This window comes from Vespula pensylvanica, chromosome 9, assembly GCF_014466175.1.
Source record: "Vespula pensylvanica isolate Volc-1 chromosome 9, ASM1446617v1, whole genome shotgun sequence".
Classification (NCBI taxonomy): domain Eukaryota; kingdom Metazoa; phylum Arthropoda; class Insecta; order Hymenoptera; family Vespidae; genus Vespula; species Vespula pensylvanica.
Genome location: NC_057693.1, coordinates 4405086 through 4425060, shown reverse-complemented (window position 1 = coordinate 4425060; position 19975 = coordinate 4405086). Strand labels below are relative to the sequence as shown.

Below are 19975 nucleotides of genomic sequence, written 5' to 3'. Positions count from 1 at the left end.
TTTTTAAATTCTCCATTTTCTTTCCGATACGTTCGCAGAAAGGAAGAAAAGAAAGCTCTGCAAGTTTAAAGAGAGTCTAAAGCTGCTTAATCCAAAGAGATAAGATTCTTCGAAGATCCTTCGAAAGCTATAACAGCTGGCACCGTCTTAGCTCGACGGAGAAAACGAAACGTATGCATCGCCTCGTTCGATTCTGAATGCGAACATTAATTAGACAATTTTTGCGCGGTCTAACGGAGTTACGGGCGAACAACGTTAACGATCGATGAATCGAACGTCTATGAATTTCCTGTTTGTCCTGTTAAATTCAAATCTAACGACCAAAGATTATCCTCCGTCGTAATTAGAGAGGCGAAAGTAGTAGGTAGGCAGATAGGTATACGTATGTACCTCGTGCGTCCTCGTAAACGCGTAATTACCGCTTGTCTCCGCGGCGGCACGATCAGAAGTCGGAACGTAAGAATCCTTTACGATTACTTCATGCGAGGTAATGGGGATGAACGCTAAGTAATATTACTTAATGCACCGGGTATCTATGTACGTAAAGCCACGTTCGCGTGAACTATTTACGACAGAAGCGTTTCAAACTCCGCTTTATATCCGGGGCAAATCGACCAAACGCGTCTGGATTGCGAAATTTCTCTTTCTTTTGGTCCGTTGCACGGCTCAAATCTACGAAGTTTTAAATATTAACGCTTAATCTACGTTGCGAAACGCATTCGAGCATATCCGTCTTAGGTACTCAATACGATCGACGTAACCCAGACTACAATGTCATTCGTGCCAACGGAGAAAAGCCGATTGTAGAACGCGTTACGATCGAGAGACCACGAATCGATGATAAACGAAACTTTCTTGCGTGGTTTCTGCAGGAGAAAAGAATACTCTTCCTATTTCTTTCTTTTTATGTAACTAATCTGTGTTTGTCCTTCCGCCTATAAGAAAAAAAGAGAAAAAAAAAAACAGAAAAAAAGAAAAAAAAATAGAAATGCGTAAGAAACGCAAGTTGCACAAGTAGAAAGAGTAATTATGTAAATGAGCGATGTGTGCTCGGTTAGTTTCACAAGTTGACATTGAGAGGCTATTCGTGTGCGAGCGAACGATAACGAGACGAATTTATAATAAACGCTTTGCCTTGAATTTGTTTCTTCCGGTCATCGTCGTCGTCGTCGTCGTCGTCGTCGTCGTTGTCGCCGTCGTCGTCGTCGCCGTTACTGTCGTCATCGCCGTCGTCAACGTCCTCGTCGATCGAATGCGAAGGCACGGGAGGTAAACGTATAATCGAAGAATCGTCGAGAAAGTATGCAGAAACGGAAAGCGAGATGAGAAAGAGAGAGGATGGTACAGGTATACACGTAGATGAGGAAACTCGAAGACAAACGCATACATAGACGAGAGACGTGTACAGATCGTACGGCAAATCGATGCGAGTCGTTTACATCGATCACGAATCTCGGTTCCACGATCCGTAATAGGAAAATCCGCGATCGACGAGCGACCGCTCGAAAGCTTTGGCCGTTTCGATCGATCTCTCGAAATCTCAAGAAACGAAGAGATGGATAGTAAAAGACGACGTCCACGAGCCGTGGAACGAAAGTAAGTAGGATTAATGGAAACGCGTTAGGATGAGAGACAAAGTCCAGGTAGTCAATGAAATGCTCCATACATCAAGCGCGCGAGGTGAGTAGTAGGTACTAGGAAAAGAGATAGGGTATCTAGAAAAGTTTTCAACCCGTTAACCATTCTCGACCAAGGCCAAGCACGGTTGTTAACTACCTTCGAGCGCTACTCGGCGGGCTTTCTCGGCTAACTCCTGTCGTCGGCGATCGCCGTTACTATGTCGCTGCCACCGCGGCAACGTTCGGCATTAGTCATCCGTCAAAGAGACGATGAAATCCACCGTATTACGTGCGCACGACATCCGCGATCTACCGCGTCGATTTTCTTCGTCGCGTCGTCTCCTCCTTTTTCTTTCCTTTTTTCTTTCTATTTTTCTCTCGCGAAAAGCATTCTCGTCGCGGACAAGCCGGACGGAGTAGCAAACCGCCTCTTCTCATGCGCTATTCGTTCTTCCCTCTTCTTCTGCGGCCGTCGCTAGCAACGGCCACGTCTCGGATCCTTTTGTTCTCCGGACGGATGATAGAACGCACGAGCGGTAATTTCAAAGGAGCGATAAATCAACGAAAGTACACACAATGGCGTAACGCGGATTCGAAACGGCATCTTCCAAAATAACGTATAGTCATGCGATACCTTGTGCAATGAAAATGCGCAACGTATCGTCGTCCTCCCGTGCGTTCCTCCTCCTATCGATTCGGTAGCGCTCGATGGCGTACGACGTAACCGATACCTATTATACATGTACGAACGATCAAGAGGGAAATCGAATGGACATTTGGCGAGCTATCTCGACGATCCAACGCACGTGAGATCAAAGACGATCCCTGTTATCCGATAAACATCGTCGACTACTAGCCGTCTTTATGCTAAGCGCGAGCGGAAAAGCCAGCCGCACCGAAAAACTACGAGAGAGAAAGTGCCTGTATCTCTTGGACGACTCGGCGGGCACAGTCGCGCGAAAAGAGATTCTCCTCTTTCTTCTCGGAATACCTCTCCTTTCGTAGTTGTCTACTCGCCGGCTTATAACCGGCCGTCTAGCTAGGCAACACACACGTATATATATATACCGCGCTAAAGATAACGAGTCGTCTCGTTAACGACTTTGTGCGGATCGAGAGGACGACGTTGGCCCGTTGCAGCTCGTATATCGACTCTCTCGCGAGGGTGGGAGGCCTCCTCCTCCTCCTCCTCCTCCTCCTCCTCCTCCTGCTTCCTCTTCTTCTTCTTCTTATTTTTCTTCTTCGAGAGAAACAAGAGTCGGCTCGAAGAGGCTGGGGGGAGACCCAGCTCGGCGGAGAGGGGAGGTTCACCGGGATAGAACTCAACGACGACCCCGCGTGTGACCCCACGACTCGAACGTCGATTCTCCTCCGCGTCGCGGAATAATCGTGACCGTGCTGTCGGCCGAGAAGCTAAAAGCGTTTCGCGGACAGACAATCTCGTTGGATCTCCGTTTGAACGGAGGTCGATTAGAAAATTCGACGAGACGAAATTCTGCGCGCGTTTCTCCGATCTACCTGCCGTTGCCGTCTTTTGTCTTTCTCCTCGACAAACTCGCGGATCGAAATTTACAAATACTCTTAAAGGAGCCGTCGGATTGGGCGCAACGCGATCGAGCGTATTCCCAGATGCACGTCGACGTCGTCATTTTTCCTTCGTCACGCCGCGACTACGGCAACTCGATGTAAGCTGCCATAGGGAATATCGAATAATTGTAATTAACGACGTACGTCTATGTATAATTATGGCGGTGCACTTATCACCGAGCAAACTCGGAACGAACGTCAAGATCGAAACTTTCGGATTAATTTGGTATCGTGGAACGGTGGAATTGAATTTTGAGAATCGAACGAACGCGTTTAAAGGCGAGATTACTTTTGGCACTTATCGTTGTAAAACGCACCTCTGGACTATTCAGCTGGTAGTAGATCAGATTTTATATTTTTATAGAAAAAATATATAACTTTCCTTTTTCTTTTTTTTATTATTACACATTTCCACAGAAAAGTTGACGTATCGACACATTTGGATGCATTGTCGGCTACCTCGTTTTTTATCGAGTAGGTATTACTTTAGCGTTTGAAAATACTTTTTTGCACAAAGGGGTACCGATGTAGCTGCCATAGACAGACACCTGATACCAAACAGTTTTCTTCGGAGCAACGCGTTTCTCTCGATATTTCGTCGGATAGAAGGATCGTTATTTCCAGCGATAATTGACTGCTATCCAGAATCTCCGATCGTACGTCTTGCCTACTTAACGATTTAAACCAATGATTTTTGTTTCACGCGGAACGCGTTATACCATCGTAATTCCACTGAACGATAGAACGGGAAAAAAGATTATAAGTAGGAATAATAAAATTACGAAGGGATCTGCGTTGCCTCTGCGATCGCGAGGCTTCTCTACGGCGTATTTACAAGCCTCGAGATTCTCCTCGATTTTCTCTTTCGTTTCGTTCGTGAAATTCGAAGTGTCAAAATCGTCGTTTCGCCGCCAAGACGAAGGGGAAAGATGGTCCAAGGATAAGCGGAACGATCTTTGCCGATTCTCGACGCTCTCTCATTAGCATAGCAACGCGGAAACACGCGGCGACGTGCATGTACGCGCGAAACTCGTGCTCTCTCATCCTTGCGACTCGTCTCGCGCGTCTCGAGAGAGAGGGAGGGAGGGAGGGAGAGAGAGAGAGCGAGAGACGCTCGCTTTGCGCTCGCACGAATTTCTTTCTTCGTTTCCACGCGCAACGCAACCGCGCGTAATTTCGTGTCCTATACGAAATTCCCTCGCTTAACTAATCCGCTCCGCGCTCGTTTATTTCCCCGAGATAAGATTCTCGCAGATCTTGTATCCGCTTTCCTCTTAATTAGAGCAATCTTGTAAACGCTTGTAGATCTCGATCGACGATCGTAGGCGACGAGCGTACGACGTTTTTAGGAAGGGCTCGCGAATCTTTCGAATACTTTCGAACTCTACGGCTAACGTTACGTTCAAAACTGCGTCGAAGAAAGAAACGTAAAAAAAAGAGGATATAGAGGTCGTTTGTCGAACGAGAAAGAAATGAAAAAAGATAGAAAAGAACGGAAGAGCGAATAAACCGTAAAGAAAAGGAAGAAGGAGAAGTATCGGGATGTGGAGGGGAGAGGAGAGGACGAATAGACGTTACGTACGAAGGAGAGAGTCGTTTCGAGCGCCGGGGTCGATCGTCCTCCTCCGTGAAGCCGACCGCTCGCTTTCCCTTTCACACGCGGCGCTAATCGCCTATCGTTCTCCGATCTACGCCGAGTGAGAAGGACGGAGGCACAGCGAAGCGGGAGAAGATGCGAGTCGACGCTCCTCTCCGCGCAACGCCGGATGCTGCCTGGACCAGAGACGAGGCCGCGACGAATCGAGCGAGCCCGAAAAATTACCGAGCGGCTCCGCTTTCTTCGTCTTTTTTATCTACGCCGATTATTATCGAACGTTACTTCAAATTTATACATGTATATTACGATATTCTCTCGTAAACGCGCATAGAGACTCTCGAAGGGGGGGAGAGAGAGAGAGAGCTTCGACGCGCATCTTCAAACTCGATTTTCAAGATCGTGCTTCGCTCGTAATTTTCACCGGAAGCGATCGAGAGAGACTCCGACGTGTTTACGATCGTCCGTAGCCGAAAGAAGAGAGACGCCGTCCTCTTCCGCGATGTTCGAAAGTATCGAGCGGGTACATACTCTCGAACATTTTGAGGGACCGTTTCGAGAGCGACCGAGGAAGCTGATCTTTCCGTAGCAACGGAGGAAGTTTCCCACAGAGCGAGCGGCTAATCTTTGGAATCGAAACCTCACGACGTCGGCAGTTACCTGGTTTCCATTTCGCGAAACGCTTCTCTCCATAAGCAGCCGCTTACATTTCCTTCCATGCGACTCCCGCGCATGCACTCTACAAACTCTTGCGTGTGTGCGCGTCTCTCTCTCTCTCTCTCTTTCTCTCTCCTCTGTATTCGTTGTACCGACACCTCCCACGCACTTGACGCGTTTTAATCGATATCGCCGCGCTATAACGAATTCTCTCTCTCTCTCTCTCTCTCTCTATTTCTCTTGAACGAGCAAAAGAAAAGAAAATTACGTACGCTCTCTTCGCTATCGTGAAATTACTCGTTCGGGAAAGCGAGCGAGGATTTTTCGCGCCGTGTCACGCGACTTGTACTTAATTTAGGAACGCGTAGCACCTCGATAATCTCGAGTACGAGTCAGCCGCAGTACCAACCGTGCTATAACTTTTGTTATTTTTACCTGCATCGGAATCGCGCGCGCTGTTATCTACGAGTAAACCGTTATTCGTTCCTCTCTCTCTCTCTCTCTCTCAACTCTCTTACTTTCCTTAAAAATAGTTACACACGCAGGAGCCACTGCTCGTACGTACGTATGTACATCGTTATCTCAGTCTCTTCCCTCGACTCTCTCGTACCGTTCGTGCGATAAATTAATTAGCCGTGCCTTGTCGCACATTCTGCGCGAAGAGACTCTTTCCCAGGTCGGACGTTTACGCGTTGTCCCATCACGGTACCGCTTGAAACATCTTGTCGAGGCTAGACGAGGTTTAGAAGATTTTTAGTGGTCGAATCGGTGGCTCGCACCACATTCGCTAATTCGGCTTCGACTAGTAGTTCGACTCGGTATCTCGCGTGCGCCGTCCGTAACGACACGAAAGGTGTACGTGCCCATCTATAAATAGTCTATAAACCTATAGATATGTGTGTGTGTGTGTGTGTGTGTGTATAGGTAGGTAGGTATATAGATAGGACGGTGCGACGTACGCGCGTTACACCGCGACAGTCGCCTTTCGTCTTATAACTCAACGTACTTGCGCCGTACACGATTGCGTAATAACAGCTGCGCAGCCTCTCACCCTCGCCGATTCTTCCTGGCTACGAGAGAACTCGTGCCGATAACCGGTTCCTCCTCCTCCTCCTCCTCCTCCTTCATCTCCTCCTTCTTCCATTTAGACGCTTTCCTTTCGTGCCTCTCTTTATCCTTCCACGTTTATTCGCATCTTTCCTTTTTTTCTTGGAGAATTTGAGTTCCTTCCTTTCGCAACGATCGTCTTCCAGGGTGTGCCTTTTGATATAGCGGATCTTCCTATGGCGTCGTCTTCAACCAAATTTACTCGTTTCTCCTTCCGTTCGATTCTCTCGGCGTCTATTAGTCGCGCTTAACACGCTCGTACTTTTTATTACGCGAGGTATGCTAATCCAAAGTTGTTAGACAGTGTGGGATCGGCGAGGTTTCATTATTTTAATGCACTGCCTGGCGATTGCGTCACCCTTCGAGCAATTCAAAGACGAGCCACATCGACGACGTATAACCGAAATCGATGACCCATCCGTGATCGAGAATCGCGACGAAAACCTTTTGCCTAGTAAGATACCTACGTAATATCGTTCTCTAATCGGCGATAATACCTCCGCGTCGACTCGAAAGCTCGATACGATCGCGTACCGAATATCTTGAATTTCATTATATCACGCTACTCGCGGAAACCGTGTTACACGTCACAACTTGATATACATTATCACGGATATACTCGAGCGGGTACATCAGCCGGCAAACAAGCTACATCGATTTCTAATCGATTTTCATAGGTCCGCGAGGTACTATCGCGTGTAATATAGCGCACGCGATTGATATATTATTTCTATTTGCATATACAACGCGACGCGATTTATGCCGGAGATTTGAAATTTACTTCGGATCTCGTTCAATTTCGTTTGCCATCGTGCGCGACGTCTGAAGGATTAGGGAGAGAAGAAAAGTAAAGAAAATATAAGCGATCGCTTCAATTTTCATTCCTTCCTATTCTAGTTCTCTATGTAGCGTTTCTCTTTTCCCTTTTACCACTTTGCTCTCGGAAATATTATTTTTCATTCGCGAAGAACGATATTAAGGCGGGGGAAAAGAGGCGACGATTGAAATTTACGATCACAGGCGCTCGCGTTCACCTTCAAAAACTCGTCGCGAAACGTCGTCGATGGTGTCCTCCAACGATCCAAGTTTCTTTCTTTCTTTCGTTCGACCGTCGATCCACCGAGATCGGCTTCCTTTTCTCTCGGTCCTCCAGTTGCTTCGATTTTGCGCCGCGCTTTCTAAAACGATCTTCTTTGGATCGTCGAAATTGCCTTGGACGACCGATCGCGTTAACTCGACGGGCCACCTCCCGTCTTCGACCTTGCCTAGTCTAACGGTGAACCCGTCGGGTCACGTGCCGCGCAACTTTGAGCGATGTTTCCACGATAAAAAGATGTATATGTATATATAAACACACATGTTTATGTATATGTACGCACACACACACACACACACACACACAGATTATTTGCATATATATTAGGAAGGAACATTGAGATCGCACGGAGTACGCGCTCTCTTTAAAAATCGTCGCGCACATCGATCATGCTCCCGTGATTTCATGGCCGGCGTATCAACGAAAGGCCAGTGATTGATCATTCCAGATTCACGGTACATAGCTACGTTCGTCTTTAAAGACCATTTTTCCTTCTATCGATTAATTAATTCACCGACGTTAATAAGTATGTTCACGACCTTTCGTCGTTATAAGTTCATCCTCACTATATTCATAACGGTATCGCCTATCGATTAGCCAGAGTATTATAAAACTGGTCGTATAATCGACTTCCCGTTGACCCCTGAGAATTTTCTAATCGCGATCAGCGCGGTCGGCGTAAAAACGAAAATCGGAAGGAGAGAGGAAAAGGTGTCGCGCGAGTCGGACGAGAATCCAATGAAAATCGTAGCATCCTCCGATCTCTCACGCACGGCCGCGGCCGCGGCCGTCGCGTTCCATAAAGCACGAGTTCTCCTAGGACCTCGGTCTTTAGCTTCTTCCCCCTCTCTTTCGTTTTCACTACTGTGTCAGTGGAACGACCCGAGGCAAACCACTTTTTAATCGGCGCGAACTCTTCTGCCTCGGCAACCGGACCGCATTTGCACAACGTCTGGCCGCGGACCTGTTCGCGATGGTAGGGGAAAGAGCCGACGGCCAGCTCGACCTCCGTTCCTTCTCTCGCAACGATCTTCGTCGTTATACCGGAAGGAGAAGAAGAAGAAGAAGAAGAAGAAGAAGAAGAAGAAACAGAAGCTCGCGGAGAGAGAGAGGAAAGATCTCTGTCGGCCTTCTCTTACACGGCCACTCGTTCTCGGTTTCACAGATCTCGACCATTCGTCTTATTTATTTTATTTTACTCTCCAATTCATATCGTTCGTTTGTTTCGTTTTATGATCGATTCTTCGTTCCTAGTTTCCTAGTTTCCGATCGTATCTCGCGTTTAGCTTTATTAGTTTTCGTTAAATACGTAACTCGAATACTGTTAGATATCGTCGTAGACATAATAAAGTCTTTCTCTCTTTCTCTCGCGATCTTTCCATCTTCGTCAAGCTCTCCGAACGAGTCGCTTAAACTAAGGCAACGTGTCGAGCGGTCGCTTACGCCTCCGCTCCGCTACGCGTGCATCGTGTTTCCAAAGAGGGGGTGGCCCGCGGCATTGCCTTTAGGTCGACCGATGCATGAATGAAGGTTGCATCGGCGGTGGAATGGACACCCCCGCGATTCGCTCGGTAACACCTCTCTCTCTCTCTCTCTCCTTCTCGGTCTCCATCTCTTTTTTATTCTCTTTTATCACGCCGATGGCTTCCCACGCACAAACGACAGTTTCCGGTTTTTCGAGGCATCGCTGGCGTAGTCAATGCGGCCGGCATAAATCCGCTTCACGCTCGCAAGCAGGAAGATCGATCGGCGTTACGTTGCTCGAGGAAGCGTTAGAACGTCGTCATTGCTTCGAGTAAATCGGGATAAAAGGGACGTTTCGTTTCAGACACGTCTATTTTCGAATTTTCGTACAAAATACTTTTTTTCTTTCCGTCTAAAAAATATATATATCCATATCCATATGTGTGTGTGTGTGTGTGTATGTACGTATGTCACGCATGGAAGCGTTTCATTTATTTCACGCTTAAAGTATTATCAATAAAATTCTGATACGTGTAATTGAGAGAGAAAAAAAGGTTCACGCCTTATTATGAATCGTCGTAAGGGTCGATAGACGTGTATCACGTGCGAAAGTTCGGTGGGCGAGAAGTGGCAAGGGGTGACGAGACGAGGAGAGGAGACGGCTTTCGATAGCCTCTTTATAATCGCTTCATCGATAATTCAAAAGCCGTGGTCGGTAAGAAAATGCCCGCGCCAGTGGACGTCGAAGAGGACCAGAATATTCTCAAAGCGAGCGGAGGAGGAGGAGCGAGGGAGGGAGGGAGAGAGAGAGAGTGAGTGGGGGGGAGATAGGACCGTCTCTCTCTTTCTCTGGCTCGATCGGTCGGTCGGTCGGTCGGTGGGCCGCGTGCCGGCACTAGGTCGCGACGCGAGGGGTTGCGGGCGGTGGGTGGCGTGCTGACGTCACCGTAACGGCATCATCGTCCGCGTGGGCCAATGAGGACTCCCGCTCGCCAGGCCAGGTCCATCGATCCGTTGGCAGCGTGTGCCCCGGGTTATGACGTCCGCGAGAGAAGAGTGACGTCACCGTTAGCGCCGTTCTCCGACACCCCCACTACCCTCGTCACTACCACCTATGCGTTCTCCTCGTCGTCTTTGTCGTCGTTGTCGGCTGTAGCGTGCCGTTCTTGTTTCCACCACCATCGCGGCGATAACGGCAGAAGCGTACCAGCAGCACCACCACCACCACCACCACCACCACCACTACCAGCACCAGCACCACCACCACTAGCACCACCACCACCACCACCACCACCACCGCCACCGCCAGCACCAGCACCACCTCCGCTACCGTCACCGCCGTCGCTCTACACGCGCTACGCTTTTAATATAGCGGCGGAACGCGCGCGATCCGGACTCAGTTACGCGCCTGCCGGCCAGCCGTGCGAGTGTACCATTCTTTCTTCTCTCGTTCGAAAACGCGCACCGGTGTCGCCGTTCTCCTCGTTCTGCATACGACGTACGCGCGTTCTCTTTCTTACTGAATAAGGATTTCTTCGAAGAAATAAGGAAACGAGAACGTGCTTTCGTTTTTTCCGTATCGTAGCGTGACTTTACTCGTCGATGGTGATATCGATCGTGAACCTCGAGATCGCGGGAAACGTTTATCCTTGTTCTTGCCAAAGCGATCGATAGAAAAGGAAGAAAAAGAGAAAAAAAGGAAAAGAAGAGGAATCAAAAAATCGAATAGTATTAAACGAGCGTGACAATGTCGTCCGTTGTGAGAGAGGAACGATAAAAGGCAAGGACTTAAGGGTGGCTGCATGCGAGTGCCCAGGTCCGAGATCTTCGGGCTCCTCGGTGGAGCGCTGACCTCCAACGACATCGTCTGGAAGGATTCATCTTGCGCTACGACGACGCACGCAGGTCGGTGGTAGTTAAAAGAGCAAAGAATCGTTTCCCTTGACACACCCCGTTTCGGTTTCGAAAGAAAAGCCAACGACGCTATCCCTCCGTATATTTCGTTTGAATTTTAACGAAACCAAAGACAGGATTTTTTTTGTGTTTCTCTTGGCGCGTTTCAATGGTTTCATCGTGTGCGTCCGTGCGCGCGCTCGTTGTCCGTGTGTTTTCCTCCCTCGAGTGTTCCCTCTGGCACGCGTCTTTTTCTTCGTTCGTTCTTTGCAGTTCGTAAAGCGAAATAACAAAGAGAGAGAGAGAGAGAGAGAGAGAGAGAGAGACAGAGCGAGCGGAAGACAAATCGTTTGTTAAATTCGATTTGTGCACGAGTACGACACTATTTCCTGTCGTCCGTTCATCGTCCAGCCACCTTTCGCCCTCCATCCCTGAGCGTGAACGACGCGCATGCTCGTCGCTTTAAGGGACGTTCAGTCGCGCGATCTTTGCCACGAGAAAAGTTTCGCGAACCCTACGTTACTTTTCCTTTCTCTCTTTTTTTCCTCCAACTTAGTTTCTTCGAGTCGTCGAGTTTTCGAAGAAGCACGCCAAACTTCCTCCACCTCCTCCGCGGTCGGGTTCGTGCGGGTGTTTCGTAATAATCGAACAGGATCTCGCGAGCCTCGTGGTCGCACGTGCTTCTCGGCACGCGCACCCAAGCACGCGCGTGCAAACGTGCGCGATCGGGATGAGGCTGAGCAGCTAGTCGTAGACGAATACGTATCGATGTTTTCTCCTCCGGTGAGACCGGTGAATTCGATCGGTGAATGAAAGAGGAGCGATCGTACGCGCGATGCGTACCGTAACCGAGGATGCAGGAACCGAAGGAACGACCGGTGGGGGACCGGCAGCGACGATTCAGCAACGTGCCGCGCCTATAGGCCGCCACCACGTCGTCGTCGATCACGATCGCGTCGAAAGCGAGCAGCGTGAACGATCGACGACGACGACCACCACGACCACGACGACGATCCATTTGCCGACGAGCGTACCTTACCATCAACAGGTCACCATCGCGGCGGACACCAACAACAATCACGACCATCATCGCAACCTCGAGCAGCATCACGCGCACCAACGCCACGATCATTGGAACAAGTGTAAGTCTTCAGCAACCAGCGCGAACAAAGAGAGACGTCTTGCTGCGCGCTTCTCGACTAAATTAAAAAAAAAATAAAAAAAAAAGAAAAAGAAAAAAGAAAAGAAAAGAAAAAGAAATAAAAAAGATAAAAAAAAATTGAATTTTCTATGGTCGCTGATGGTTGCCGCTGGTGATTACGCTTATGGTGGTGGTGATGGCTGGTGATGGTGATGGTAATCGCGTATTAACTCGTCGATCGTCCTCCAACGAAGAAACGATCGGTCGGATGATGGCCGGACACGAACCGCGCGTTCTTCGAGCTTTCCTTTTATTCGCAACGCCTATCTCTCTCGTTCTGTTTCTTAGACTTTTTTTGCTCCTTACAGAAGGGTTCTTTCGTCGCAACGTCCGTCGGAAAGGTAACGCGATTAACGAGTGTAATATTCTACCATTAAGCTCACGGTAAAGAGACACCGTAAAATGTTAGCAATTTATTTTGTTCCTTGCTGAAAGGCGAAACAGATAAGAGATTTATTTCCGGCTTTGTTCGGTGCTACGCGAATCTAACTTCATTGGCAAGGACGAGATGTCTCGACGCGTAATTTTGTAAAATGCAATTAGTATTAGACGTAACGAGTCCTCGAATAAATTATAAAACGCGTATTATTTTTTTTTTTGTTCAAAATTGGTCAGAGTTTCGACGACTTTTAATAGGTATAGATACGCGTTCTCGTTTAATTCCGCTCAACTTCACTCGTGACATCTTCGATAGCTTCGATTTATAGCGAGTCTGTTACGCTACCGTTCGTTTATTACATTCTGAAACGATATTACTCGAGTTACGATTTGTTCGCGTGCCGCGCGAAAGAATGGAATCTCGTTTCCGTAGTATCCTACCGTATACGAAAGGGAATCCGATTATAGGTGGGAAAATAGCAAAAAAATCGATCGATCTCGCAGCTTCCGCGTCTCGAGTATCTCGAAGAAGCATTTTACGAGCAGTCTTCTATCCGCCGCGACGACGACTACGATTACGACTAAGACGACGAGGACGACGTCGAAAGTTTAGTCTTTACAGGTGTAACCGGCACGTTAAGGTAAATATAGTCTGGCAGTGGGCCGAGCGCGCGACGTTTCTTTTCCGCGTACATACTTGGCCTGCACGAGACCGCAGGAAAGAAGAGAGTACAAACTACAAATATAACTACTTACAGCGAGTGCAGGTGCGGTCACCGGTTCTGCCGCATTATTGTCGCGAGCCACCGGCGATGTCGAATCGCGAACCAAACGATTGTCCTTTTCCCTGACGAGAGAGTAACGGCCGTGACAATGGTAAATCAACGCTTATGACTTCCGTGCATTAAACGCACTCGTGCTTTTACCGTAGCACCGTTAAGTAGGCGCTGCCACATCGATACTCGATAGATCGAGGTTCTTTCTCTCTCTCTCTCTCCCCGTCTTTCTCTTTCTCACTCGCTTCTCGTTTCTCGTTTTGTCTTTCAATCGCGTGGGCTGGACGATCGCTAAGATATTACGATATCTTGATCCGAGAAAGAGAGAGAGAAAGGCTTACGCCGATCGCTACGACCTCGTATACGCGCGGATTAATTACTTCAACATGCTTTCGAGAGATCATTCTTGTCGATCGTTGTTTCTTCCATTGTCCCGCCAAGTCTTATTTCATGTTTTATGCGTCGAATAAATACGAATAAATACGAATCTCCCTTCTCGCTTCTCGCTCGCTTATCGTGGCTCCGACAACGTAACGCGTAAGTAGTTGAAGCCGAGCGGACTCGGACGTTGTTACGACGAGACGCATCTTTACGCAGCTCCCGTCTGATTTTACATCGCACTTGACTACTTCGTTCGAGACGCAAGCCAGACTCTAGAATTCGTTCGATCGGACTCGATCGCGAAACGATCGAAGATATATTTCGACAAAGGTATTTCCATTTGTCATATCGAAGGTTAACATTACGGATTTACCGTACGCAACGGTCTCGATCAGAAGACCATTCTGCATCCGGGAGTGAGTCGCTCTCTAAACGATGCAGTTACTCGACGAATCCTTCGCCCCTTGACTTGTCAAGGCTAACTCCATAAGCGGACACGGTCTATGTACATAAATTAAATATCTTTATTAGATGTGTGCGCTTGCGTACGCCACAAGGAAGAGCGTAACGGCCGACCGTCCGTCCTTTCTCCTCTCTCTCTCTCTCTCTCTCTCTCTCTCTCTCTCTCTCTCTCTTAGACGCCAACGAGCAACCTTAACAAGAATATCTGGCCTAATTCGACGCGCTCGTTTTCGTAATTATCGCGCGACTTTTTCACGCGGAATTTTAATCGATACTCCAGCGACGCGATCAACGGCGACGTTCGTAGAAGCGCGTTTACGCGGCGCAAAGTGCCACCGAAAAGAGTAGAGACGAAACGATTCGCGCTTCCTAGAGGCCAATTGCATTGTTTTGCTGGCCAAACTAAATATACGTGCGAGGCGGGCGATCCGCGGCTGCCTGGCTAGGCCACAAAAGAGAAGAGGAGAAAGTTTCACGAGGTGGAAAGAGCGAGAGATCGATCGAGAAGGAAGGAGATCGCGTGCTCTTACACTTTTCACGTATTCTCCTTGGCGTCGTTGCGCTATAATGGCCATGCTCGTGCATGGAACCGTTCAAAGTTAACGATGAAACATCGTCGGTTCACGCGCTATTCCGAAAGGTAAAAACAAAAAAGAGAACAGATCGGTCGAAAACGTCAGAATGTCAATCGGGAGCATGAATCATCCTTCCGATACTTCGACGTCGGCTACAACGTCCGATAAGCAATTTCGTCATTCCGATAATAGCCATCCGGCTATCCGCGTCTATTGATTTTTTCACGACGAAGATCGTCGTTGCGTATACCGCGGGATTTCTTCTCTTTCTCGTCCACTCAGTTTTTCTCCGTCGGTCGTCCTTGAGCAAAGATAAGACCGACGAAGGAATGCGCCGGTAATTATCGCGAGTGTAACGCGGAAACGTTCCCGATAGCGACGGCATCATTCATTCGCGGCCATCAATGAAATTCTTTCGACCGCAAAAGGCTGGCTCCGCTGGCGAAACGCGCCGATAGCACGACGACTTCTCGATGAACTTGCGGTTTTTGCGGCAGCGCATGCCGGGAGTTCTGTTTTCGGGAGAACACGCGATCTCTACGCGCTTTACAAACGAGGAAAAGAGAGGAAAATGCGAGGCACGGCTGACGCGACGTGCCTGAAAAGGGGAGAGAGAGAGAGAGAGAGAGAGAGAGAGAAGCGAAAGGGACTGGTCTTACGCGAGTACCGTTCCATCGGAGGGACTCGTTCATAAAATATGAAACGCAGACGTAGCGGGACTCTCACCTGGCACGGGACATAGTCTTTGGGAGCGATTTACGAGAAGTTGCTATCGTGACTACGGCGGTGAAATTTTTGTCGATCGATTTATCGATTAGCTCGTGCAAGGAACAAGCTGGATACTTCGATACCATTTAGAAATTTCAAAGCGGTTGTACCTATCTATGCCGTAACGAGTTTAAAATTAGAAGTCGATCTATCGGAGTCGATACGTCGCAGCGATTATCGAGAGGGTCGGTAGTCGATCGATGACAAAGATCGAGTACGCGAATCGAGACTCGACGTGATTCGCTTCGACGAATCGTACGGCCTTACGTATCTGGAAGAGATAATGGAAAAGAAAGAGGGAAAAATCTGAAAAGAGAGGCACGTGCCGTTACATGGAAATTACTTAATGAAAGGTCGCACCTTGTGCGACTTAAAAACGAAAACTTTACGTGTGTACACATACTACCGGTATTCGTCGGCTGCGCGCTCGACTCGCGCGTGCTATCGAAGTGAAAGGGTCGGTAGACGAACGAGGAGGAGTCACGAGCACAATGCCATTAAAAACTCCTTTTCCCGTGGTTTTGCTCGCTCAACCCTCGCTCTCCCCGGATGCGATCGATAGCAACGTCCGATTATTATTTTTAACCTTCGTATTAACCCGCGATTAACGAATACCTATCTCCTCGTTATCCGTGATTTACGAAGAAAACATAGCGTTTTCTTTGGCATGGCTCTCGGCGACACGAAAGTTAACGTACCGGCTTCCGTATTGGCGGGAGAAAAGAGGATCCGTACCAGAAAAGGCGCAACGCGCGAGGAGCGCGAGCGACGGACGCTCAGCTTTCGCGCGTGATTTATTCCTACGAAGCGGATAAAAATGTGTAACGCGACTCGCGAGTGACGCACGGCCTTGTTTTACCTGAAATAGATTTCACCGCGAAAACGTATTCGAGTAGTGCGAGTTTTGACGAAAACGTCGATTCCGAGACGACGCGGTTTTCTTCCGCGCGAAGACGTTTGCTCTTACGCTTCGAAAACAGCACCGTTATACGAACGGACGTATTTATTTTTGGTTCGAAGAGCGTAGTACGTCGTTCTTACGACTGAAAAATTCATTTCGAAAAGACTGCATGCGCCGGGAGGAAAGAGAACAAGGAGAAGAAAGAAGATACCGAACGAGGAAAATAACGGTAGGATCGGTTTCGCTCCGCCGTTTCATTCAAAGTCGAAGTCTAGGAAGCGAGCGAGAGCGAGAGCGAGAACGAGCGAGAGAGAGAGAGAGAGAAGCCGTTGGATCGAGCGCAAGCTCGGGAAAGACAGAGCGCAAGCTCGGTGCGTCGGTGGCGTCGCGGCGACGACGGTGGTGGCGTCGCTCGCTACACCGCCACCGACGAAGGCATTAACGTTGACGTCACAACGCCGCCCCCGTCCGTCATCGACCGACCGACGGCATTACGACGTCACGCGTGCCGCCAAGGACGACGCTATTTTCGGCGTCATGTACCGTCGTCGCCATCGGTGATGGCGTTTGCGCTCCCGATCTCGTCCTCCTCGATTCTCGCTTCCTCTTTCTCTTCCACCTTTTGCTTTCGTTATTGGCTCGCTCTTAATCGTTCGCAAAGTTGCGCGCAATTTCTCTCGTGCGACTTTTATCCGTAGAAACGTTTCATTCGCGGATCTCTCGCAGACTCATTTGCGCGACCACCGCGTCTTTCCACTTTTATCCTCCTTCTTTCTCTTTTTGACACAAAGTCGATAAAATTCTCGCGAGTTTCTCGCAAGACGCGAGCGGCTCCTCTAAGAATGTTTAACGATACGTTTCACCGTTCCGCAGCTTCCGCGAGTGTGGTAATGCACCTTGCGAAACTTTTTCCTCTTATGTCTACAACGTCTGTTTGAACGGACTCGTCTACTTGCTACCGTACTCGCGAACCAAAGAAGAATTGCCTCTCGCATTCTTCGACGAGCGGACTCTGTCGTATCGTTGGATGAGTCGATAAGCTGGATAAAGCGAGGAACGACTCGTGCGACCGATACGACCGACGCCAGTCGACGACGATGTCCGCCGAAAGGAATTTCGCGGTTTCGGTGTCGACCTTGAGCCAAGCTCCCGGCGCTTGCAATTTCGTTTCGACTATATTTCGCGGAAGTACCGTTACGCCGTTGGCTTTCGTAAGGCGAGAATAGGAACGAGCGGTAGAACGGAAGAGAGAGAGAGAGAGAGAAGGCGATAAAGTTACGCCGCTAACAACTCGCTCGCGTAATAGTCGGCGTGGCAGTGGGCTAAATTTAACGAGCACGCAGGAAGACGGTAAAAAGCAAAGAGACCGAGACAGACGGATAAAGGAGAAAGAGGGAAAGAAAGAGAGAAAAAAGACATTTTCGTTACTCGTGCCAAAGCAAAGCGATGACGATGCATCGCGCGCGCGTTTTCTCCTCAAACGTAAATACTCCGGTGCCGTCGTGGTATTTGGTGAATGACCGCCAACTATGAAATTTTCCGACTCGCGACCGTTCTGAAAAAATCCGCGAGACTCTCTTTCCATCGGATCGCGTGCTCATCGGCGGAAATCGTCTCCGTCTCTTTCACGATTCATGTAGCAATCGGTAATTACTCTTGCTCCTAATCGCGAAAATAAGTTATTTCGAGCGATATCGCTGTACGGAAACGCGAGAGGCTGAGCTAAAAGCGATGAGAGAGAGAGAGAGAGAGAGAGAGATTCGCGCGGCTCGCAGAATGCATTGTGCGCGTGCTTGCTTCTTCTCAAGTTTTTTGCACCGCCTCGTAACCAAAGTGACGAAACACGAACAGCAAAACGTATTGGTGAATGACCGGCGCGGAAATGCTCGTTATGCAACGCGCTAGAATGACGAAAGAAGCAACAAAATTAAGCGGTTGCTCCTCGCAAGAGGCGAGAAGCATTTAAATCCTTTTCGCGCGCGCATAAGCAGAAATTATTTTTGTACTGGCAGCGGCGAGGGAGGCTGTCGGACGTAAGTAAGCGTACGTAAGCCGCTTCGTATCGATTAAACGCAATAATCCGCCAGGCTTGACGAACTCGTGGAGAGATATATCGATTCGTTTGCACGACGCGCCTGCAGGATCCGGAAAAGATCGGTCCGTCAGGAAGGTGCGCGCGATGGGACGGCGTCGGTGGGACGGCGACGAGTGATTTTTAGACCGAGACGACGCTCGAGGTCCCAAAGGATTACTCGCTCGGTAAATACATCCCTGATAAAAGCGTACGAGCGTCGTCGTGAAAAGTATCGAAAAAAGGAAAGATAAAAAACGACGGTCTCGTCTCTGTTCTCATTAAAATCGTTTTCGCTCGCTCGAGCGAGCGATCGAGCAAAGTGTCGGCGTAACGGCGTAACGACGCGGCGCAACGATCGCGCCTCGTCGCACGCTCGAAGGATTAAAGAACGTAGCGTTCCTTCGGTCTCTCGTCGTCCCACGCTCCTCCAAAGGCATCGCTTTGGAACGATTATTCCGCTTGGTATGCGACCCTTGCTACCCGCGGAGGCGTTTCGTCTTTCCGCGCGTTTCATTGAAAGAACCGTCTCCTGCGCCCGGAACGCGTAAAAAGCTCGGAAATGCGTAGGCAGCAGGTGTTTTCCGCACGTGCGAACGTCATTGAATCGAGCAGAGATCGAGAGGGTGCCTCTTTCGCCGGCCCTGGAGCCTCTCCGATCGCGAGGGAGAGAGGGTGGTCGAGTGTGCGCGCGCGTGATCGATGAACGGAACTGCGGCACGGAACGGTGACGTCATCGACGACGTCGCAGTATGACGTCATTGTTGGGAAGGCGGCGGGAAGGGGGTGAAGCCGCGCGCGTAGGCGCCCAGGTAGATATCGGCCCGGGGAGAGCGGGGCGAAGTCGACCGACTGGATGTATGTTGACGACCCAGAGCGCGGGAAGGGTGCGCTCGTCGAGTCGCTCTTGGTGTGGGATCGTGTGTGCGTTAGACGGGGGCGGACAAGGCCGCCGGTTAAAGGGGATAGCTCCTATGGATATCGAGCGTTCCTTTTAACAGGTGGAATCCGAAACCGTCGACTCTACCGACTTTTCTTCCGCTCGTCCGTCCTTCGGCTTCTGCCTTCCTCCTTTCTTCTCCCCACTTTGCCCACTTTTCGTCAATTTTACTAATATTCGCCGTCGACGAACTTTACTCGCAAGCGACTTTCGCGACGATCCAGTCAGTCCTCGACGTTCGTTCCGTCGGATCCGACAAGTTCGGACAAACGCGTCGAGAGAGAGAGAGAGAGAGAGAGAGAGATGGGGAGGGGGGGGGGGGGGGGGAGAAGAAACGTCGGAATGCTTTTGATATTTGGCGCGATGATAGGAACGATCGATCGAAGCCCGTTTCTCGAAGGCCGAAGCCGTTGGACCTTCGAAGACACGGAATCGGTGTTTGCGAGTAATCCGCTAACGAATCCTTACGCGATACGAATGAATGGGCGGGATTTTCGCACTCGCA

The 19975-nt window shown here is 49.3% G+C and overlaps 1 protein-coding gene across 2 annotated transcripts in view; it reads left to right on the top strand.

Annotated features, from left to right (window-relative positions):
• The first annotated feature begins 10904 nt into the window (after positions 1-10904).
• LOC122631468 (probable nuclear hormone receptor HR38) overlaps positions 10905-19975 on the top strand; it is a 31025-nt gene continuing 21954 nt past the window's right edge. The window contains exon 1 of one of the 2 annotated variants that reach the window (XM_043817184.1): positions 10905-11029. In XM_043817184.1, coding sequence (XP_043673119.1) covers positions 10927-11029 — 103 coding nt within the window. In that variant the 5' untranslated portion in view covers positions 10905-10926. Of the gene's footprint in view, positions 11030-11386; positions 12160-19975 lie in introns of those variants that run through there. The other variant, XM_043817183.1, reaches the window with a different exon arrangement.